Source organism: Pholcus phalangioides, unplaced genomic scaffold (assembly GCF_987345545.1).
Source record: "Pholcus phalangioides strain wild (caught in Gottingen) unplaced genomic scaffold, Ppha-v1.0 ptg000003l_1, whole genome shotgun sequence".
NCBI lineage: Eukaryota > Metazoa > Arthropoda > Arachnida > Araneae > Pholcidae > Pholcus > Pholcus phalangioides.
The window spans coordinates 23,104,866-23,126,577 of record NW_028301596.1 but is presented as its reverse complement, the minus strand read 5'-3'; the positions used below and the strand labels follow the sequence as shown (position 1 = coordinate 23,126,577).

The 21,712-nt window shown below is 37.6% G+C and overlaps 1 protein-coding gene across 1 annotated transcript in view; it reads right to left on the bottom strand.

The window, feature by feature from the left end:
• Positions 1-14,492: 14,492 nt before the first annotated feature.
• The window catches only part of LOC149088317 (sodium/potassium/calcium exchanger 5-like), a 78,068-nt gene continuing 70,848 nt past the window's right edge, over positions 14,493-21,712 (bottom strand). Inside the window, exon 10 of the mRNA XM_089246874.1 lies at positions 14,493-14,931. Within this exon, the coding sequence (XP_089103000.1) occupies positions 14,603-14,931 (329 nt within the window). The 3' untranslated portion in view covers positions 14,493-14,602. The remainder of the gene's footprint in view (positions 14,932-21,712) is intronic.

Sequence of the window (21,712 nt, the reverse complement as noted above, 5' to 3'; positions counted from 1 at the left end):
ATTTATTAGTTAAATAGTGTGCCAGTTTATTAAAACAAGCAATTTTTCCACTATGTTATACATTATTTGGGAATACGAATCATAATGGTAACTTAATCTAGCTGCCTGTAACTGTAAGTTAAGCTTATAGATTAATTACGATTTGAGGCACAGTGGTAAACATATTGGAAAAAATTTGGATTGGCGCCGCGAAACAAGAAAAAAAAAAAAGAAGTTCTGGAACTAAAAGTTCTTAGGAAATGGAAAGATAACATCTGAAAAGAGAGAAATGTGATTTTCCAGGAGCAGATTGAGTGGTCTTTTGTTGCCATTAAAAGATGTAGAAAAAAACACTTGGAAGTTACGATTAGCTGAGCAAATTCGAAATAATGGAACCATAGATCTAACTCCTTTTTCAGAACAGTTCATTCTGTACAAGTCTCACAAACACCAATCGTCTCGATAAGTTTGATAAATTTCGCAACATTTATCACTTTTACCGGTGATTATGCATAACCATTTTAGACCGTGTATGCACAAACGTACGGGTTGCTTCTTTTCACTTCAGATATTATTTTTGTAACATCAGGGATGTTCAGCCCAAACTTCAAGTATTGTGCGTTATCGTTGAAATTAAAGCCGAAGTCCCTGAAGGTTAAAAAAAAAATCTACAGAGAGAAAAAACAACCCCTTCCCAGTGCCGTCTTAACGCATGAGCCCACCCGGGAGCGGCCCGGAAGAGTAGAAGGACCTCACGAAAATGAGATCTAGTTAAGATTTTCTAGAATTTACTTGGTAGGGCTTCAGAAAAACCACTTGGCCCGGGGGGCCATGATGCTCTCAAGACGGCCCTGCCCCTTCCCAGGGCCGTAGCGTGCTTTCTCGGGAGCAGTCTTTTCTTGGAGTCTCCTTGAAATAGTTATGCTCAGAAAAAGGAGTTACAAGCGCGTCCCCTCCCATTCGGCACGGGGCACCGTCCAAGTTGTCTCAGGATAGTTTCGGGCCTGCCCAAGTTGAAAGGCCCCGGTGCTTTAGCTGGTGTTTGCCTGCCTCTTCTGTTTCTCAGTACTGGGTCTGAAAGGTATAATTTCAAATGAAGTTCATGAGTCATAAATATGAAAGAAATCATACGTAATTTCACTTTAATTTAACCACTTTTATTATCAGCTTTGATGTGTGCACTATACGTGAATTTTACCATAAAATTCAATTAAAATAAGCATAAAGAAGAACAGTTAGATCCTTTGTGATGAGTATCCTGCATGAATGTGTGACGTTTTGCTTTTTTAATGTTTTTAAATCTCATAATTAAATCAAACAAGTTGGGGTTTTATGCTTGTTTACTAGTTAAATAGCAGTAATCCCATTCTAGAGAGAAGCTTTTCCGACTTCTTCGTCCCTTAATATCCAACAAAGAGGTGGGGGCGATGGGAACGATCACGACACCTAGAGTTTGATAATATGGTAGAATGAATCTGTCCCGTATTTTACGGGACATTAATGACTAGCAAAAATTGCTTCCTCTGACACATCACTCTGGATTCGCCTGGGGGGGGGGCTGACTACTGTTTTTGCACCGGGCGCCACCAGGTCTAAGACTGGCCCTGCACCAACAGAACTATCAATTATGGGTGATGAATAGGTTGCACTGTAATGCAAAGAATTACAAGAAGTGAAATCAGTTCAGACAATAGATATATATTAGGCAGACATAGTCAAACTTTGTAACCTTGAAAGCAGCCCAAAATTTTGCCAAATTTGGTGAAGGCTTTTTTATCTTTAGCACATGGTAATGCAAACATTGAAAGAGAGTTCAGTGTTAACAAAAGTCTGTTTGAACAGTGAAAAATCTGTCCATCAAATGCTGTAAAAGAATAAGACACAAAATATTATGTTCAACGGCATGAAAAATTTGAAAAAAATTGCCATTAAGATGCGGAACTTCTGAAAGTGACTCGTGATTCGTATAGAAAATATTGTAACAGGCTTCAGGCTGAGAAAACAGAAAAAAAAAACCATTTTTAATCTATTAACATGCTATTATGTTGAGAAATTGTGTAAGTAAATAAGGTATTTATATTTTTCTCGTTAATAATTCCTTTAAATTCTGCGAGAAGCTAATTTCTTTTTTCACGAAAACCCTTATTATATTCTGCACGCACTTTTTTTGCTATATCAGGATGAATAAGATTTTGGTGTTCAAGCAGCAGAAATTCTTGTTGCCTAGGTTTTCAGTATGCATGGTGCTTAATTTGAAAAGAGTCTAATAATTTTTATTCATCATTTCAGTAATGCATGTTTTAGTAGTAATAGAGATAAGATACTTCAGAAAAAATTTAAATGGACTTTAATTTGTGAAGGAAATTTATTTAGAATTATTCGTTACAACCATTTTTGGCAAAACTTTTGGCATTTCGAAGAAAAATTACTCCTTATATTGCAGATATAGTTAGTTTTTAATTCTGCCCAATTTTCAAAATGTCTGCTCCAAAAATGAAAGTTTGCTGCTCCAAAATGGATGAGGGACGCTTGCACCCATGTGATCTCATCAATCCATCTTGCGTCGGACGCCTTCTCGGACGTTTAACACCACGGGGGTACCAATCTAGAATACTTATGGTCCATCTGTTGTCCTGTCTTCTTGCAATATTGTCCAGCCCATTTCCATTTTAGACGTTTAATCGTTTAAAGGCCAATGTTCCATATATTGAACATAGTTTTTATTTACAAAAATATGCAATAAAAATTGGCTCAAAAATTTCCGGTTTTTCATCATATATAGAGGAGAATTCAAACTATTTTTTGAAATAAATTCGGAAACTTCAGGTTGATATAAACATTTTTGACAAAATTTTGAAATTTGACATTTTTTGGCATTTTTCCCCATTTTGATTAAAATTTGCTAAAATTTCAATTTTGAAGTCAATCGAAAATTATTTTGTGTGTTTCTACCACTTAATATATCAATCAAAGTAAATCAATTAGTTTTTTGTACTGTTAAAAGTTAAAGAGCTATTCGCGTTCAAAAATGCATGTTCCATTTATGGAACATTGGCCTTTCGAGAGAGCGAGATTCTATGGATATCTAATGTAGGCGCTGCTTCGATTTTCCCGTTCGTAGCCCAGGGTGTTGTCGTCATTCGACATGTGTATAGGGGCTAATTCTAGGTAATACGACACAGAGGAATGTGCTTTCTGGGGACATATTGGGTGAGTACTTTTTTCTTCTTGCATTCTTGGAAATGTATGTTTTTGCAAACTGCAGACTAATCAAACCAAGTTCGACAATCGTAGATAGTGTTGTTGTGTTCAGCTGAGTGTAACAGTATCAAAAATATGTCTACCATTAGAAGAAACTGTAGGATATTTAGAAACTCTTTCAGATTCCGAATCAGAGGATATAGATATATGCCAATTACGTGCTAATAAAAAATGGAAAATTCACGGATGAAGATGATTTGTTGAAAATGATCTAGTATCAACAGTTCTGATGTATGTGAAATGCTAAATAATTTTGCAGCAATGACGATGAAGTGTTAGAAAACTCCTGAAACGTGTTCTTTTAAAGATGTAGGACAGAAAAAAAGGAGCAAAACGTAAGTGCAACACTCAAGTTTCAAGAAAAGACAAGACAGTTTTGAGCAATCAGAAAAAAAACTATCGCATGGGATAAAAATAATTCTTTCTAGAATTCAATCAGAACCTCAGCTTTGGATTCCATTGGAAAAGATTTGCCATATGACCATTATAGCACGTTGGACAATTCATCCAGAGCTGCGAGAAGCGAACCTTATTTCTCATTTGGAATTCCAAAGAGAAGTGGCAATGAACCTTCTACGAACGGAGGAGGGGTTAAGTATTCATTCAGTTCCACGTTGTCAACTCAAAAAAAGAAATGTCAGGTCATGTGATGGCCATTATATTGTCTGTGACGCAAGGATGGTGTGCGGTTTGCCAAAACAAAACACTATGTATAAATGATATCAATGTGACAAACGGGTCCAAATGTATGTTTTCCTTCTTTTATCACGGACATTAGAAAAAAAATTTGAATTTTCTGCACTCATTTTCATGTTAAAAAACCAGTATGTGTTGCGAATTTGAACTCTTAGTAGAAAATAGAAAATTTCGTGTGATAACTGTACTCCAGAAATAAATAATCGTGAGAATATAGGCGATACCAGTTCCCGCTTTCACCTCTCCCCAAGTGCCATGGAACAACGTGAAAAACAAAGGAAAAAAAAATTTCTACACCTCGAATTCCAAATTTCAAAACAATAATTGACTTTGAAGAGATGGTATTTTTTCGGCCTGAAATGTACTGAGAAATTGAATTTTCTGGATGTTATGCCGAAACTGATATTTGGAAAGAAAAGTGATTTGCCTCCTCCGGGAATCTAACCCCAAAGAGACCCGGGTTCGATTCCCGGAGGAGGCAAATCACTTTTCTTTCCAAATATCAGTTTCGGCATATATATATATAACATCCAGAAAATTCAATTTCTCAATAAGTGACTTTGTTCATAGTTCGGCCTTTAAACGGTTAATTATTTCCATGATGATACCTTTGTGTGGTTCCTCATCCAGGTGATTCGTTTTCTGTCTCTTCTTGTGATGCCGACAGACCAGACACGACCCAGCCTCTGTCCCTCCCGGGATATAAGCCTTTTAGCCTTGCGGGTTGGTTCTTGTGATGCCTAGCACAGATCTCTCCATGCTCCTTTGTGTTGTCTGTAGCCTTCGTATCGTCTTGCTTGTGTGTTCAGCTCCATAAGTCAGTGCTGGTAGCACACACTGGTTAAAAACTTTTCTTTTCAGGCATAATGGCATGTGACTCTTCAGAATTACACAGTTTTTGCCAAAATTGCTCCATCCAATCCTGATCCTTCTGTTTATTTCATTAATGATTCCGTTGTCCATGTTAATTTCTTGTCCCATAGCTTTCTACTTCTACTATCTCTGTGTTGTTGAGCAAGATTGTCCTCTTCAACTCAAAGGGGTTGAACGTAACTCCAGTCTTTTGCACATTCATTTTCAAGCCCGCCTGAATACTTGCCTTCGCCAATTCTTGAATCATTTCTTCTAGTTCGTCTGGATTACTGCTGATAACAACAATGTCGTCTGCAAAATGAAAACGGTTTGGGGTCATTCAAGTATTACGTCAGCATCGATAGAGAGGATTTCCGATTTGCTGACGTTTGATGACAAGGGGGTGAGGGGGTTTGGATGGCGCTTACGTCATCAACCACCCTTTATGAAGCTATGAAATATTATCAATAGAATCTTATTCGGAGCGCCAAAATCGGAAAAACCTTTCGATAGTTATCGCGGTGGGGCACCTGAACTAACATTCTACCTATTGATAAATCCCCTACAGCAGGGTTTCCCAACCGGTGTTCCGTGGAACCCTTGGGTTCCGTGTAAGCTTTTTTGGGGTTCCGCGGAATCAAAAGGGACGGAACCTCAAAAATACCGGAACCCTGGTAGCTTGAAAATTTTTCTTGTTACTCTTTCACCTGAAGCAATTTTTTATTTTTATTTCTGTTGAGAACGGGTATTCTAAAATAATTCAGAGAAAATATTGGATAATCGACCAGTAGAAGACAATCAATATTCTTGTTTTTTGGATCCTTTCTTTCTTTCTTCCTATTCTCACACACAAGTCCTTCAGACAACAACAGTCAAGATGACTTCCTGGGAATTGGTATTCCCAAACTCTCAAGACCTACATAAGGATTTATATGAGGGTCTTCCTTCAAAGATTCAGAAGTATTAAATCGTTCCTTTGCATTCTGTGCCCCTACCAGATTCTCCCATGCTACAGATTCGTTACCACAAATGGAACCTCGCTTACACACACAACATTCAAGAGGCCACGTCGAAACGTTGTATAAGGGTGAAAATCGTACAATTGAAACTTATTTAAAAATGACTCCCCACCCCCCTCCCATAGACCTCACAGAAAATATTACAAAAATTCAATGGTTTCAATTGCATTTTGTCTGTTATATAATAATAACTCTTAAGAGTAATTATCTACAATAATTCAAAACAATGTTATAAATTACTTATGTAACTAATTCGCATTTCATCACCGTTCCTTAAATCCTGAGTATTCTTATATTGTTCTTCTGAAGATTTGAAGAAAAAAAAAACCGTCCCTTATCTGAGCAAAGCAGATAATAGTTGGACATCGAGTCCAACTCTCTAAAAGTTGTCTAAAAGAGAAGAACCGAAATACTCTCTGGATATCAGTGTTTCTCAAAGTCTCTCGAAGGCATCGCGACGAGCAGTCGGCATTGCTGATTGCCTGTTCAGTGCTTTAAAGGGGTGTTGTTTTTAACCTATTCTGAGTAGGGCTGTAAAGCCAGAGAGAAACTTGGGAGTTCTGGTGACCCGGACGCCGGACTACAAAATAATTTCCCTTTTTAACTTCTCCCCCAACATTAAAAGCGGGAAGGGGGGGGGGGGTCTCCTTAATGCGTATTTGCCCCGGCTGACCAGGCATCTGGTTGCGGCCTTTGATACCGTACCTCTGTCAACAATCAGTCAATTACTCGATCATCAAAGTTTAGGGCTTTTTAGGTGACAGTATGCAATGAAAAACTATTATAGTGATACATTTTTGTAATCCACAATAATTGCATCGATTCAATGTATAGAAATGATCATTCTCGGAAGAAGGTCTCGAGAAAGGCATTGACATTGACCTGCGTTTTTTTTTCTTCCAATTATTCTTTTGTTTAATGTTGAAAGAAAAGCGAAGGGAAATTTCCCACGAGTGACCATCATTGTATGTGGGTGAATTCACCGAAAATGTCAATATTCTCACCCCTAGTATAACATAGTACACATAAAGTACACATAATCGCTCTCAATGTCTAATCAGTGTTGGTCATGTAACATCCCATGACAAGCGAACATTTAGCATGCTCCAGGAAAACGGTCAATTGCTAAAAACCGACCGTCGTTTCACTTCCGTGTTTTTCGCTCCTCTGAGGCCACGATATCAGTTTGTGCTCGAATTGGCTGTAGTTTCGTTGTGTTCTTATTTGTTTGAAGCCTCAGCTCGTCTTGTTTTACTCTGTTGAAGCTTAAGAATAAATAGTTTTTGTTCATATTCACACTATAGCTGGTGCTGGTTTGGTACCCTGGACCGGGAGGGGGGGGGGAAGGAGGGGTAATATTCACCCCTTCTCTTACTTTGACCACTCGTTTCACATTTCTGATGAGAATGGTGTATGCCAAAATTCACACTCAACCCACGACCAAGTACAGTGAGTAGTAATTTTTTACAGTGAGTAGAGTTTTTCCCTTCAAATGGCATTGAAATTAACAGAAGTCGATTATAATAACATATAAAAAGGTATTTTCTTTCGAAATTTTAATTTTTTTAAAAATATTTTTTGCATTAAAAAATTTTTTTTTTCGTCTGGGGAGAGGGAGGTGCACGAGCCCCCTATGCCCCTCCTCCCGCGTACGCTTATGATCCCACCAGTGTGCGTTAATGGGTAGGGGGCAGTGATGACGAAATTTTGCTGAGAAGGGCAAGGAAGAGGGTTAGAGTTTTGCTGACGGAGGGGGACGGGGTAAAAAATGGCTAAACATTTGCTTACGTAATACTTGAACGATCCCTTTACAAATTCTCCACTTATTTTGATTCCTTTTTAACCCCAATATAGTTTTTGGAATACTTCTTCTGAAACAGCGGTAAAGAGTTTTGGTGAGATAGTATCACCCTGTCTGACTCCTTTTCCAAGTTTGATCTTTGCTTTTCTTTTATCCAAACGAATCGTTGCAGTTGCTTTGTCATATATTTTCTTGATGATATTGTTGTAAGTCCTCTCCACCCCCAATTACATCTAGAGCTTTAACAACAGCAGATGTGAAGACAGAGTCAAACGCTTTTTCAAAACCAATGAAGGCCATACACAATGGTAATTCGTATTCCTTGTGTCTCTCTATAAGTTCCCTGATTGTTTGGATGTGATCCATTGTACTGAATCCACTTCGAAATCCTGCTTGTTGTTTTGGTTGAGCTTCGCCCAATTTGGATTCAAGCCTTTGGTGAAGATTTTATAAATTACTGAAGGAGACTGATTCATCGATAGTTCTTGATATCCTCTTTTTCACCCTTTTTGTAAAAGAAGAACCATCGTTGCGTTATTCCAATCTTCAGGCACATCCGATTTTGTGAGACAATTTGTGAACAAGGCAGCTAGCATACTGGCAAATTCTTCCCCTGCTTCTTTTATAATGTCTATTGAAATCCCATCTTTACCTGGGCATTTCCCTTTTTTCATACATCTTATAGCCTTGTAGACTTCCTCTTTCAGCACAGGTGCTACTTGGACAAATTCGGCTCCACTTTCTTTTCTTCCTGCTCCCTTTCCTTTGTTCCGATTCTGTTCTTCATGTTTGTATAGAGTATTATAAAATTCCTCAACAATCAGCCCCCCCCCCAAATGGCTTTGAAAATACACTAAAAATGGTATATATATGCATACATTGAGACATTGAGTGCATGTGCTTTGCTGGAAAAAGCTGAAATGACGGCCCTGTCAACAAAAAATACTAATGATTTCATTTCCATCTTTTGTGATGGCTCCATCTTTCCTTTTTAGTGCAAAAATTTCGTTTCTCTCAACACACAGTTTTCGTTTTGCTGATTTTAAGCTCCTATTATCTTCCAATGCTTTCTTTACAATATCGCAATTAAACTCCCTGACATCTTCTGTAATCCGCTTTCGTACTGTCTTACAAAGTTCTGCATATTCCACTTTTGATTTAGGGTCATTCTTCTTCATCTGAAATTCTCTCAGGTCTTTCACAAGTTTCTTTGTTTCTTCTGTTATTTTCTTCACCGGTTTGATTTCTTTTTCTCCAGCGACTTCTTTTGTTACTTCTTTCAGGGCTGTGGTTAAAGTTTTGTTGATCGTGGTGACATCTTGTTCATCCTCAGTGGTGTTATATAGCAAATCAAATCGGTTCTTCAGCTCTAACTGGAATTGATATCGATGTTCTTGAAGCTTTACCATACTTCGATGCCAGTTTTTTTTATCTTTGATAAGTTTCGCTCTTTCCATTCCAGTGTTAAGCCGTATTCTCCATCTAACCAGTCGATGATCATTTCCTGTATTGAATTTGTTTAGAACACTGCAGTCTTGGATCATATGCTTCTTATTAGATAGGATGTAGTCGATTTCACTAGTTGTTCCAGTTGGGCTTCTCCAGGTCCATTTTCTTTGGGGTTCCTTCTTAAAAAATGAATTCATGGTGCATAACTGTTCGCTCTTTGCAAATTCGACGAGTCGGTTTCCTCTGTCGTTTCGTACACCGTAACCATGACTTCCAACTGAGCGTTCACCATTTCTTCTCTCTCCAATTCTGGCATTGAAGTCACCCATTACTATTTTGATATGATGGTTTCCTTTACTATGAAGCTCGTCTAGTTCTTCATAAAAGTCTTTTTTTTCTCTATTTCTTTTTTAGAATAGCTTGTTGGGGCATAGACTTATATAATCTGTATTCGGTATCTGATTGATATTTGCATAACCAGCTTTGCAACTCTATTAGATGTACTATCTAACTCAACGTTGTGATTTTTCCATTTTTTATGAATGAGAAATCCTACTCCACTGGTTCTTCCATTATCTGTTCCCCTGCAGTAAAATGGATGTCCACTGGCAAAAGTTCGATTTTCTCCTCTCCTTTTTTTCTTATTTCACAGATGCCTATATATATATATATATATATATAAGATGTCTCAATTTATTCTTTTTCCAGTTCTTCCAACTCCTGCAAAGGATTTTCCGAAGAAAGAGATCGTCCGTTAAAGGTGGCCAAGGTCATCATCTTATGGCAGCCTGGCCCAAGCCAGAGATTCTTAGCACCCTCTGTCTTCATGTCTTGCTGGTTGCTGCCGTAACCAGGGACACTCAGAATGCTACTACTACTACTAAACCACACATGTACCTCGTCCATATTCCTCTGCGGAACCTCTAACGAATTGGTACATGCGGGAATGTGTGTGTACGTGTAGTGAAACCTGACGTGAAGTTTGTTTCTGTGTAATGCTTGTTATGTGTCGTGCTGCCATCTGCCATCAGTTTTTCTAACTGTGAGTGAAGTGTAATGATTGAATAATTTATCCCCCCCCCCCCCCCAGAGCCGAGATTATAGAGAAAATTATTATAAAATTATTGCAGGAAAAAAGAACGTAACCCCCCACCCTCGTGAAAATGGCAATCACAAAAGTTTCTATGGGAAAACCATAACGCCTAACCAATTCGTTCTTTTAACTGGCCCATAGGGGAGCTCTATTGTATTGCGTAAAATTATATACAAATCACATAATCATATCTCGAAATGTAATAATATTTAACACACACACAATTATATTTTATTATTTAGTTTAAATATACAGTGAAACCTCGATATAACAATATTCTACGGACCAAAAAAAAGAAAAATAGTGTGTTAAAGGGATTTAAGAAGCAATATTAACCTTACGTGTGATCAAATTTATGCCATTGTCATTTTTTCTATATCGGCATTGTTAATATTATCGGAAAATACGCTTTTATGTATTTATTCGTTACAAAAAATTATAATTGATTAGTTTATTTATAAAATTCACTTAGATGTGTATTGTCCCTGTACAGAAGCTTACCGCATAGCGCTTTAGGGTCGTACACAGAGTGCAGCAATACAAATAACGTTAGCTTTCGGTGATCATTTAGTGCAAAATATTGATGTCATCAGACGTCTTCAAAAAAAAGAGAACAAGTGGCGAAGTTAAAATTAAATTCAAAACGGTTTTGAACAAAATATAAAAAATATTGTTGTAGCGATTTCAAAATTCTCCTAAAAATATCGGGTTATAGAGGCGTTTATCATAGTAGATGATGTCGTTGTACTGAGAGTTTAACATTAAGCCAGGCAATTCCAAACAAGATTTGAAAAAAATATCATTGTAGATGTATTTATTAACGATTATCGTTGTAGCGATGTTTTGCTGCATATACAAATATCGTATGCAAGATTTTCTCATGGGGGGGGGGGGGACGGCATTCAACATTTTCTTCTTCCCGAAAGGAGTTTCTTTTTTTTTTTACTGAAAAAATACATCATAATCTTTTCTCAAGGGAGGTGCACAAAATTTTTCGGGGGGGGGGGGGCTAGGGAGCCCGCGAAAAATCCTGGCCTGGGGGCCCGGCCCTAGCATGTGGGGGCCATGGATGCACCTACTAAAAACTTTAGTTGCAAGCACCCTAAAGATGCTATACCACAGACTAAACATTGCGTATTTATTACATGCCATGCGGTGATTACCCTCTGGGTTATAGACAGACAAGGAGACCCGTAAAAACTAGATTAAATGAGCATGCTCGTTGTGTTAAAAATCAAGAATGTGAAAAATCGACCATCGCCACTCACTGCTGGTAAGAGAACCATAGATTCAAATTTGAGGAAGCGGAAGTTTACGCGAGACTTTTCGAATAGACGTCATAATCAGCATCACTGAGTTTGAGGGACAAGCACTGGATGATCCCCTCAGAAATAAATGTTAAAATTACTGATTTTAGCGTAGAAATGCGGAAATTAAGTGGGGTTTTCTGCCACATCAATGATTTTAAAAATTGAATTGAATTATGCATTTTCGAAATATTGAGTTCATTTAGAGATACGAGGCCCATAAAATTAAATATAAAATAATTGGCCGGACCTACTTTTGAGTTGGGTGTTCATGCAATAACACATTGATTTTAACTTTTTATTTATATCTTCGCGAGCACGAAAATGAAAATTCATGCCTCCCTATTGTTTTATAATATCCAAGTGCATCAATCCATATAGTTTAGGATGTTTTGAAGTTAATTATGGGCCCATAAATTACATTGAAGAAATTCCGCAGCTGAAATCAAGAATTTTTTGAAGCAAAAACTGGCAGATCAATAACTTGAATTTCAAGAAAATTTTCGAAATATCTATCTAGCACCCATCAAAAAGAAGCAAAAAAAAAAAACAATTCATTATTTCTACGCTTCTATAATTTAGATTTGTTTATTTCATGAGTCGCCCAGGAAGTAGCCATATTGGTTACCTGTCTACGGTTTGTATGTCTCTCAAGAAAGAGGGAAATATCACGTGTGCTTCAAAAATCCTCTTAATGTCCACGACTGATTTATAGACTTCTGCGAAGGCACGTACATTCGGGCGTTCAAAAATAAATTAGTAAACGACAATAAATCAACATCACACCACTAATCGCAACGCCATGGCTAAAGTTCATTACCATCGAGAATTGTAAGAAAATTCGAGTAGACCAATCAAATAGCTCCATTTCACAAGCAGCCAGTCAGGACGTTATTTATATATATATATAGAAAGAAGACCTACACTTGAGCGCTCAGCTTCATTTTGGTCACGACGTTTGTGACGTGAACAGACGTATATTTTTTTCTTTCCACTGAGCAACCGAGAGTTAAGATTTGATAATCAATCCAACTGGGATCCTCGGTCAGCGTGATAATTTATCCTCTGAAAACGACACCCATAGCGTATCGAAATGCGTAAGGAGTTTTCGTAATTTCCTGTTATTTGCCTTTTTCTAAGTATTATTTAGGCAAAGTTTACCTACTCTTCCATATCTTTTTCTGAGCCATCTCGTTGGGCATTTCGCCTGTTATGGCCTTGTATTTGTATTTTGTTGGTGTTTGAAAAGGTTGCATGTTGTTGAAGTTAAAAATTCGATAGTATTATGCCAGGGAAAAAGTTAGCGGTCCTTCAAAGTTACGTCGGAGTTCGATTCAATCGAATATTTTATATGCAATTTTCTGACATGCAAAATAGCCGCCAAGTGATATTGAAGAATAATTATATAACAGTTATGGTGTTACTTTTTACACGGAAGTATTTAAAAAACATTTTCATACTAACGACACATTCCTCTCAAAATTCTCAAGTATCGATCTTGGTATTTGATCGGTTTGCATCGATTCAAAAAACAAAGATTAGTCAAGTTCTGGAGATGATTTTTCTATATCTAAGGCCGGGATTGCACTATAAAATTTTGATAAAATATCTTTTACAAAACTTGAAAAAAAAACAACCAATAAGCCCGAATATAACCGATGCAGTTATTAGTTGAATTTTTCAAGTTTTATAAAAGAACTTTTACAGTATAATCCTGGCCTAAAACAACTTGACCTGGTTGTTTGCAACGCATTTATTTGTGGTGTAAAGAAAAAATAAAATCAAAACAGCAGGAGCTCCAGGGTGGGAGCCCTGCCAGCCCATCCTATTGAAATCATGCCGTCAATTGATGAGGTATTGGGACAGCAGTAGTCGTAGCATAGCGTCGTAGATGGATAGTCATCTACTACATCCTGTGCAATGCGGGAGCAAGACATGTTATGTAAATCTTGTGGAGAAACAAACTTTCTGATTTATTCACAGCTTTTCTGAATACATGGGTTGTCTTAGTAGAGCTCTTACAATCTTGAATTGAATTCGACAGTATGTTGACAGCTATCTATCTCAAAGCTATGTATATAACAACAATTTTCCTACCTCTCAGGCACTTATGCCTATTTGCATTTAAATGGGCCAGGAGGAGGGAAGCTTTCTGATAAGAATTAATACTAAGGGGTGAAGAGATTTGGAAAAGACAAATTCCTTTGAAAAGTTCTCAATACTGAAAATACATTAATTCTACTGAATATGGCCTCCAAAATTTACGAATAAACATACACACACAAATGTTGAAATAGGCACTTACGACAGGAAAAATTCAGAAAAAGCATTTTTTACAAAGAAAAGTTTGAAAATAGGTAAAAAAGGCATTTATGGCATTTTGCCTGAACTTATTAAAAACTGCGGTCTCTATTTATTATCAACGAAATATTATCACAATATGGTACTTTTTTCTTACCATCGTCAAACTACAAGCAATAGATGTGCCGCCTACCGGACCGTCTTACATCAGCACATCGAGGTTTGACCAGAGATCTCCAGCCACTTTGCAAAATGGTTGGCCAAAGTAAAAATAACATTAGTCATTTCTAACAATCGCATTTTGGCTACACCCGTGCCTCTTCATAAGGGTGGGGCTGACAGGACTCCAGCTCTGTGGCCCGGGACGATTTTTATATATTTTTTCACATCATAAATTCACTACAGAGGGGCCCTGGCATATAGATCCTAGTCGAGGAGCCGTAGCCACACCTCTCGGCCTATAAGCAAACTAGCCGAACCTTGACTGTAACATATAGAGTTGGCACACGCAGGAACGTGTTATGTATGCGGCCCTAATGCACCTATCTTGCCAGAGTTACGCGTATTTCATGTTATACTGGTGTGGCATCTGTCTTCGGTATTTTGAAGTGAATATGACGAGTGTCTGAATTTTATGAAATGTGGTGCAGATCTCTTCCGACTTTTTTTGTGGTGTATGCTATTTATGTTAGAATTAGGTGATGGTGTGTGGCGCATCATGTTTCACACAGAACTAGGCGTTTATAGTATTTTTATTTATTTATTGCGTACGGACATAAGTACATACATAGTAAGTTGAAATGAATGTTCTCGAAAGATAAATGCAGCTTGAAACTCAGTCTTCTCAAAGGGTGGGGCATGTTGGGGGATTGAAATCGCCGAACACGTTGCTTTCGTACATAGACGCGAGAACTAGGAAAGCGGCATAGAGGCAGAGAGCCGAGACGCCGACGCGAAGTCCCAGCTTCCACTGGCATACCATCAGACATATGTAGAAAAGCACGACGTTCGACAACAGTATGAGCGTGGTATACGTCAGAGCCGAGCTGTTGATGACAAACGAATGTGTCTTCGGGTTGAGCATCGTCTTCACCAACCACGGAAGTCCTAGGCAGAACAGTATGTCGAATATGTTGCTCCCGATCAGGTTGCTTATCGCCATGTTGGCCATGCCTGCAATAACAGAATACACAATTAACTGTTATCGCACATGAACATCCTAAAATAGGGGTACACAATGTTGCACGGGCTGTGCGGTTCAGATATGCTATATTTATGCTGCTCGCAGGCCAGGAACTTGTATATAAAAGGTGGCCGTATCACCTTCATTTCGCGGAATATTCTCGTATAATTTTGGCCGTTTCAACTTTTTTTATAAGAAAAGTCCCCCCCCCCTTTTTTTATTCTTTTCTGAGACGAAAAATCAAGAATATTTTCATAACATATCATTTATAATATGATACTATATTTGTCAAACATGTACGGTTTTTTTTTCTGGTGGATTACGCGTTTACTGATTGCTACTTTCTGTAGCCCTCTATTTCCAGGCATTGTGCGATTTTTCAACAATTTTAGTGACAGTTGGCCACTTTTTTTTTTTTTCTTTTTACTTGCCTTTCACATTCTTTTCCCAACTTTAATTGCCTTTGACAACATTTTTGACTCTAATTGGCAACATTAATTGCATAATGCCATTAAAGTTGCAAATTATAGCAGCATTTAACAATTAATGCAGCATTTAAAAATTTTGTTTTTTGCGATAATTGGCAGCTTTACTTGCACTTGGCAATGTTTTGTGAGAATTTGCAATATCCCCTATGGATTCAGATTTTCCGTTTTTTTATGAAGGAAAGGTTTTTCTATTGTCAGCCTAGGCGTTTATCGTGTTGCATAATTGATACTTTTCAACATATGTCGTGGGTCGGAGGTGTGCACACCCCTAACCACGAATGTTTATTCTGACGAACTTCTTTCTACCTGGGGGCTAATCCGATCATACAGTCGACGCTCGATATAATGACCCCCACCCTTCGTCCCATCGAAAACGGACGTTATATTGGGAGGGTCGTTATATCAAAAGTAAAACGTATATGATGGTCGTTCTATGGAGACATTTGGAACTTATCTTACCGGTTTTTGTAATGAAATAGTCACTATAAGATGGGGTCGTTATAACGAGCGTCAACTGTAAATTTTTTGTTAATCTCGATTGAAAATTTGGTTGAGTTGATCGATTCCACGAATTTGATTAAAATTTTCTACCAAAAATTTGCCAATTGAAAAAATTGATTAGATACCTTAAATTATGTTCGCGCATTGAAGTTGGAAAACCGCGAAAAGCTAACTTCGGCCGAAAACCATTATGCCTTCAGTATGGTTCGAACTTGGATCGCCGCGATGCGAGTACATCACAATGCCCAAACGACTGGATAGCGACAGTTCAGAGATGCTGTCATTCATTTTTCAAAATGAAAGTGAGGAATTTATTTCATTGAACATTCTCGTCTATTGCTAATTTACCACTTCTGATTTGGAAGACGTATGGCGGCACTCTACTGAAAATCACAAAAACAGACAATCAGACGCAATAAATAAACGCTGAGATTGTAAGAGATAACGGCATAAGCTCGATAATACTGCTTTGGTGAATATGAGGATGCACCTTGCCCTATTTCGAGCAGGAATGCCAGAACAAAGCCCTTTGTCAAGTCTGGATGTTTTGGCGAAGTATATGAACCATTATGAACATAAACTCATGGAGCAATTCTTTTACCGAGATATATTCCGGCTTGTCTCAGACCAGCACCTCCTAAAGATAGAAGGCCTCTGCACTGTTTGCCATAAACGTCATTCAGACTACCTAGCAAGTTTACCACATTTTGAAACACAGAGCATCCTATTTAGTTTCTTCTTATTTTGGCGTAGAATCTTCCTGATTGGCTTACAAATACCGCATAGTGATTGGATGTGGGGCTTAGAAATCACCAATTCTGAGCCCGAGCATTTCCTTTCCTCACAACGATGATACTGATTTTTTCCCCCGAATATTCTGAGGGAAAATAGACTACCTTCTGACGTCACAAGCAGAGTGCGGAGGCCTTCTATCTCTAGGAGGTGCTGCTCAGACGCGGTGCATGTGTGCCAGGATACTATCAACATACTAATCCTGTCGCCGAGATCTTTTTCAGGTGAAGCGAAGCGAAACATTTGAAATTTCAATCTGATTGAGAGATGCATATACTGTATAAACGGTTTTGCCGCCCTTCTCTCATTCTAGTTTAATTTTGTTGGTCACTCATTCTTCGAATTCGCCACCCTGTGTTATAACCAAAGCCTCCAAAGATGTACAAGCTGTAACGTATCACTCCGCCAAAGTTGTGACGTCGCAATCCGGGTTCTTAGCGTGGCTGTTTTGGATGTTTTTAACGAAGCACAACAGGTGTATTTATCGCCATATTTTATTTAAATTCTTCAACTTTTTAATATTTATTTTACTATTTACCTGTTGCTGATACTTTTTGATTTGTGGTAACACATTCGACGGAGAAATTTCGTTTAAATAGATGTAAAAGGAGCCGAGAACTTCGATAATCTTCTGACGAATATTTATTTTTTCTGACTTTATTTTGCGTTCATTAATTTGAATGTAGATATGTTCGCTGCTGTTTCGGGTCGAAATTTTATTTCCTTCTGTATTGAGAGCAGTTTTTTTGACCTTGATTAGTGCGAGCCGGGTTCCACTGCGTAATAATAACTCAGCAACCCCTTCTTTAAATAACTCTGTTGATTGCACGAGCAGTAATGCTTATAAGCCATGATTGAAATAAAAGCATAGGAGTGTGGCGAAACCTTATGATTATAAGGACATATCTTTATTGGTCCTTGTGCCATTAAACCCGAAACCTTATGTGCGCCTAACACCATTGAATGGCAACAATAAAGAAACTATGGTGGCGCGAGTGCTGGTGGATGTCTCGTTATTTTGGAAACATACTGAGTCATGACTCCTTTTCCTTTTTAAGTTATTTAATAGAAGAAATAGAAGAGAGATTTTTACAACATGTTCGGTCGACAGTTGGAGCCAGACTGAACTCCAATACAAGAAGACACTAGATAATGCCTAGCTAGTGAGTGGCAAAAAAAAAACATAATAAAAATATAAAAATTGTACAAGACAAGCAGCGCCACAGTACTCCCCCACGAGTCTGAAGGACGGCATATGGCACAATGCGAAAAAATATGATAATATAGTTATATATTACATACTACATATATATGTTACAGCGAATACGACGATATCGTCATATCGTCGTATTCGCTGTATCTCGGATTGTATGTGCACAGTTGTAAATAGAGTAGACACCTTTAAGTATCTAGGGATTTTTTTAGACTCAAAATTATCCTGGAAAACACATATTAATTATTTGAGTGTAGAATTAAATCGGAACATTAGGAAATTTTATTTTATCAGGAATAAATGTTCCCAATCCATTTTAAAACTTCTTTATTTTGCGTTAGTAGAATCTAGAGTGAGTTACGGCATTACATGTTGTGGTGGGACATACGTCAGCAATCTTTCTTCACTTTTTGTCACACAGAAGTCCTTCATCCGTATCATTCTGAGTAAAAATAGACTCACGCATACATTTCCACTTTTCAATCAATTAAAGCTACTCCCTCTGCAACATTTGTACGTTTATAGAAGTTTAAAAATGTTTTATAAAAGAAGTGGCCATCTCAATCTGAAATTACATAAGTCTGGAATGCAATTTAGACGTCATACTATACAGGTACCAAGGCCAAATAAAACTCGTTTCCAAAATTTTTTCCTTTATTTAGCTCCCAAAATATTTGATTTACTTCCTCAGTTAATAAAAGAACAATCTTCATGTACATCTTTTTTATCAATTTAAAATCTTGGTTGTAAACTCAAGAAGATTTAAATTATCTGCTTGATATTGTAATGTAATCTTCTTTTATCTTGCATACGCTGCTAAATGCCAAATTTTTTTGTTTATCAATTCCATTCCCGTTGCCACTTATTTGTTGGTGTTATATATATGTGTGTTTTTTTATTTCTTTTTTTCTCTCGTTATTATTTATGCCGACAGATATGTATCGGATATTGTTTTTTGGGCTCACAAGCTTGCTTAGCCCCTAAATGTTTTGTAACTGTGTTTAAAAATCTTAAATAAAGGAAATTTGAAATATAGTTACGACGATATGACAATATAGTCACGGCAACTGATATAGCATTGACATGTACAAAAAAAAAATTGTTGGAAAATAGCAAAAAATAAGCAATACGAATTTTTTTTTTAAAGTAATGAAATATTCATATGCACAAATTAATAGTCGAGCAAAAAATAAATTACAAATGGTCAAAAATTTGTAAATGTACGTATATGCAAAAACGATTACTAGAATAGATAATAGACACATATATATGTATATAAGAAAATTGAAGAATGAAATGTTTTTTGCAAAACACAATAATATTAATTTTCGAAAAATGTTGCAAAAACAATATTAATTCCAAAAAATACCTGAGCTGTTTGTTTGGTGAAACAGCGGTTTGTCAATTATTAAGACAAGGTAGTTGGTATGATTGATAGGGAATATATGGGCGTTCCCTGAACTGCGATACGTGCATTAACGGGAAGATACTATTGAACGACCGACATATGTTGACCCTAAATTGCAAAAAGGAACCACGGCTATACGCGCGTTCCGAAACTATATGAAGTTCCTTCATATCAGTAACAAACAGTGAAAATACTCCTTACAGCGAGACTTACTCGCAATAGAGTGGAATTCAAAATGAACCGGCTACAAGAGCAAAGGAGGGGGAAAGAAAAATAAAAATGGCGGAGCCAATCACAAAACGAAATTTTACCGCTTGAACAGTCCCCTGTTGACATGTAGGGTCCATGGATTCATGAGGTTGTCTCCATACCCGTACACGTCCATCAGCTCGAAGCAATTGGAACCGAGACTCGTCAGACCAGGCAACGTGTTTCCAGTCCTCAACAGTCCAATGTCGGTGTTGTCGGGCCCAGGCGAGGCGTAAAGCTTTGTGCGTTCTCGCATGATCTTTTTCCGGCCGCAGCGATGTCGTAGAATTAATTTTTTACCGGATTCCTGATATTCACGGTACACTCGTGAAATGGTCGTACGCGAAAATCCAAATTTCATCGCTACCTCGGAGATGCTATGTCCCATCTCTCGTGCGCCGACTATAACACCACGTTCAAACTCACTTAAATCTCGATAACCTGCCATTGTAGCAGCAGTTGTTGTGTTATATAGGCGTTGCCGACCGCAGCGCCGTACTCTGATTGGTTCCATATCTCTTTATTTGCATACGCACGCCTACCAGTTTTTTTGGCTCTTCAGTTTATAAGTATATGTAAGTAAGATGTATATGTAAGTATTTAAAAAAAAAATCATGAAAAGTGCCAAAAATCCTCAGTCCACAGGGACAAACAGTCGAAATAGCTCAGACCCGAAAGTGTTAAAAATGTAAGTTACGAATTTGCCCACTAGATGTCGCCACTATGCAGTTATGGGTATCTAATGTATCTTTACTGTGCTGTTCCAACACCTTCTAGAGCTCTGCTTTAGAAGGTATTGGCTGTTCTCTTAATGGAACAGCCTCGGCCCCAGGTTGGCGATTTTCGGGGACTTTTTTTTTTCCGGCGCCAAATATGTCCGACGACCCCATCAAAAGTCGCCAAGGCCGTTAGACACATTACGAGCGCCGGAAAAAAAAAATTGCCAGCATAGAAAACAATATGAAAAATATCATGAAACACAAGAGAAATGGAAACATAAATAAGAGCTGGATTGAGCGAGCATAAAAATGCTAAAACCAACAAGCATAATTGTAATGAAAAAAATAATTATAAACTAAAACCCGGACTCTCTTTCCGGGAATCCGGGTTCTTTTAAATAAATAAATACAATAAAAAGGATGCAGGGGCATCCTGCATGTAAAAAAGAATAAATATTGGAAAATATTAAAGCATAGGCGGAGATTGACTTGGAAGTCTGGGGGGGGGGGGCACGATGATGATGATGTCAGCTCATATATACATTAGATCAGTCGACTCCACCTGTGAATTAATAAATAATTTAATTAAATTATAAAGGCAAAATGCATAGACAACCATTTCCTAAGAGTAAAGCTAAACGGGCAAAAGAATTGCTAGGAATATTTCATAGTGATTTGTGTGGACCAAAGAGTGTCTCATCAATTGGCGGTTTTCGTTACTTTCTGAGTTTCATTGATGACTTGTCACGTTTTTCATTCATTTATTTCTTAAGAAATAAGTCAGAAGTGTTTGAAAAATTCAGAGCATTTCAAACATTTGTAGAAAGGCAAACTGGTAAAATAATCAAAGTTTTGCGCTCTGATAATGGTACTGAATACCTGAACTCTACAATGGAAGAGTACTTAGCTTCAAAGGGTATTTTACATCAGAAATCAATCCCTTATACACCAGAACAGATGGGCGTTGCAGAGTGTACCAACAGAACCCAAGTTGAACGAGCACGATCAATGTTGGTGGATGCCCACCTCGATCCTATTTATTGGGCTGAAGCAGTTCAAACAGCAAATCACTGTAAAAATATCTCTCCTACTATAGCAGTTTCAGGCATGACTCCATATGAAAAGTTTTATGGTGAGAAACCAAATTTGGAGTACTTGAGGGTGTTTGGATGTCGAGCATTTGCTCATATCACAAAACAGAAACGTTCGAAATGGAAAGAAAAAGCAGAACTAATGTTTGTTGGCTATTGTCATGAAAGATAGGGATATAGGTTGATTGATCCTGTAACAAAGAAAATAACTAATGCGCGGGATGTCCATTTTTTGGAAAATGAAATGTATCATAAAGTGATAGGTGAGCCGCAGTTCCATGATAATTCTTTATTCAGTGGGAGAATGGTT